We start from the raw sequence: 3,269 nt of genomic DNA on the forward strand, positions 1-3,269 counted from the left end.
AAGGGAAGGGAAGGGAAGGGAAGGGAAGGGAAGGGAAGGGAAGGGAAAAAGATGGCATCAGTGAAACAGTTCACCAGCAATTTTCCAAGGCCAAAGTCAGTGGTCTTCCAGTGAGTTGCAGCTCGTGGCAAAGAGCAAAATTTTCCCCAGATCAAGTTTTGTATTTTACTTTCCAGGTGGAGCACATCGTGCCCATTGCTGGACATCAGACAGCCGAGGCCACAGTGTGCCCAGTGCAGCCCGCACCGCCCTGCCCCATGGCACGGAGTGCATGCAGCGGGCTCAGCCTGGGGACACATGGATGCTCTGTACCACGTTTACCTCTCAGAAATGGGTTATGTACCCAGGGGCTGAGAAATACCAAGAGCAACAATAACTAACTTGTTCCTTGCTTGGAGCATGCATACCCACGCTCCATCCCCGTGGTGGCAGCACTGCCTGTGGCTGCTGGGAATGCAAAAGCCATCAGAATTAATAACATCTGACCTGCACTTGGTCTTTAATGTGTACTCCTCTGAATAGCGTGTCATTTTCATGCATACATAGTTCTGTGTGTGCTCCTGGTTTCCCACTGGGCCATGCCTCAGTCCATACAGATCTCAGATGGGGTTTTTTGTGCTGTTTTTTCCCCTAATTGCTTGATGTCGTGTCCCATGCTCCATTTTCAGACTCTTGGCCTAACACATCTGCAATCTCCTCATGATCTGGCTTTTCTATCTAACAGACTTCCCCTTTGTTTATCTAGCCATAAACCCTTGCCTTGGTTGTTTTGGTATTCTATTTGTCTCATCCATTTTTTTTTTTTTTAAACCGTGTTTTTACAGGGCAAAACACTCAGCAAAGATCACAGCCTGAAGATCAGCTCACTCAAACGTATCCAGATTTCCACTCTCGTTTCCCAGCACCTCGCTCCCGTTGCTGCCCCTGCACTGCCCCGTCCAGGCATTGCTGCAGGGAGCATGATCACAATTGCACCACACTCAGAACAAGCCAGCACTGAGCGCTGCGGGCTGGCACCCGCACAGCCCTGCCCAGAGCTCAGCTGTGTGTGGACAGTTCAAGCCTCAAAGCCAAAGTTTGCTTGTTATACCCAGAAAGAAACATCAGGGAAGTACAATAAGCTCGTCCTGAAGGTATGCAGTTCATGGAAAATATGGTCAACTAAACTAAGCACCGTTTACATGTTTTTAACCTATTAATAAAATGAAGCACAAAACGTGTATTTTTCAGATAAATAAAAACTCTAGTTACAGCAAATGGGGCCACACGCACCAGAAGTGCCACCAACGAGACGAACTGGAATTTGGGGATTTGCAGTTCCCTGATTTAGCAAGTTCTCAATAACAGCGGGGCATCAGAGCAGGCAGGATAAAAGAAGTGGAAAATATTACAAAGGTTGGGATTCTGCTCCAAAGAAGTGTGTGGAGTAATGGCACCCTGGTGCCCTCGGGAAGATGTTGGGAGCACCTCTCTGACTCACCCAGCTCTGTGGCCAGCCATGACACATCGGCAGTAACCCCTCCTTTAGCACAGGGAGCAGAGATCTGAATCACCCTGTATTAACTTCTGCACCGGAACACAGCACTGAGCTTGGCTACCTGACAAGACCACCCACCAAAGCCCTGCCGCCCTCCCTCCACCTGCAGCCCGTGCTCAGCTTGGGACTCGGGGTGCCCACGCTCAGGGCACCAACCACAGCCCATGGTTCTTGGCATGAGCATCACCAGCACTTGGAACCTGCTTCAGGAACCTGTGCTGGGGGTGGGCTGGGGCATCTCCAGAGCTCCTTTCCAAGCCGGATGGTTCTGGGATTCTGATTGCCCCAAAGGCCAGCAGGGATGGTTTTGCAGTGGGACTAGATGGTCTTAGTGGCCTTTTCCAACCTTAATCACAGAACCATAGAATGGCTTAGGTTGGACAGGACCTTAAAGATCATCTAGTTCTGAGCCCCAGCTGCTCAGGCTGCCCAGGGCCCCATCCATGGCCTCAGGCACCTCCAGGGATGGGGCACCCACACTGCCCTGGGCAACCTGGAATGATTCTGTGATTCCACGACCCAGACAGATGGGGCAGGACAGATGCCGGTGGGATGGAGACGCGACGCGCACAAATGCCCACGTACCAGAGCCGGAGCCAGACGTCGTCATGTCGTAAATGAGGTCCTTGAGCGTCTTGCCCGAGCTGACCAGGTTGCACTCGGAGAGCGGCTCCTCCACGTTGGGCGGCTTTGTTCTGCTGCGGGCGCAGCGCCGGCCCTGGCAGGTGCAGGCAGCCAGCACGGCCACGAGGGACAGGACGCAGACGGGCACGGCCACCGTCACCGCCAGCACCACGGGCCCCGCAGCAGCGCGACCGGGGGACTCGGAGGCTTTAGGGAGAGACGAGGGAAGAGGGGGGAGAAACAGATGGACAGTGAGGGATTGCTGAGGGCTGAGCTGTAGTGAGACCCAACGGTGTGGCACTGCCGGGCTCGCAGCCCACACGCACGGGGCCCTGCCTGCTCCTTCGGGTTTGCGCATGGATTTCTCAGCACCAGCCCAGCCAAACACAGACCCTTGGAGAAGCTGCTTCCCTAACACCTAATGGGTGTGAGACACACAAAGATCTAGTCAGTGAGGCAATAACTGGATTCCCGAGACAGAACACTTTCAAAACTTGTGCTCACGAAGCTGTGTTTCACAAGGGTCAGGAAATGGGACTGTCCCACACCACCTTCTGCTTTAAAATGACATGGGTAAAGCATATAGCAAGAGGCTGCAGGAACACATTACTGTGGTATTGCACATCCATACACAGACTCCTAAGGCCCAAAGAGCTGTAAATAATATAAATAAATAAGTAAACAACCACTCAGAATCAAAACACACTGAAGCACAAGTGCCCCACAGCGGACCCATAGGCTGTCAAAGAGTGGGAAACCACGCACCTCCCATGCCACAAAGTCGGCCCTGGAGCAGCTGTAGAACACCAAGAGCCCCCCTCCCTCCAGAGAGAAGACTATACAGAGTACACAGCACTCCCACATGACAGTGTTATTGCTTAGTGTGACAGGCGGTCAGACACAGGAACTTAAGGCAACAGGAATAAGTGCACTGGGTGCACACAGCAGTTCTGGGCACAGTGGGGCTCTCAAGGTGCTCTGCAGCTCCAGCACCGCTCTGTGTTGCGGAGGAGGAGGAGGAAGAGGAGGAAGAGGAGGAAGAGGAGGAAGAGGAGGAAGAGGAGGAAGAGGAGGAAGAGGAGGAAGAGGAGGAAGAGGAGGAAGAGGA

General features: G+C 53.1%; 1 protein-coding gene across 3 annotated transcripts in view; it reads right to left on the minus strand.

The window, feature by feature from the left end:
• The window catches only part of ACVR1C (activin A receptor type 1C), a 21,447-nt gene that overhangs the window by 6,263 nt on the left and 11,915 nt on the right, over positions 1-3,269 (minus strand). For all 3 annotated transcript variants that reach the window (XM_021399984.1, XM_021399983.1, XM_021399982.1), the window contains one exon: positions 2,123-2,368. In XM_021399984.1, the coding sequence (XP_021255659.1) occupies positions 2,123-2,368 (246 nt within the window). The remainder of the gene's footprint in view (positions 1-2,122; positions 2,369-3,269) is intronic.

The sequence above is a fragment of the Numida meleagris genome, chromosome 5, assembly GCF_002078875.1.
Source record: "Numida meleagris isolate 19003 breed g44 Domestic line chromosome 5, NumMel1.0, whole genome shotgun sequence".
In the NCBI taxonomy this organism is placed as follows: domain Eukaryota; kingdom Metazoa; phylum Chordata; class Aves; order Galliformes; family Numididae; genus Numida; species Numida meleagris.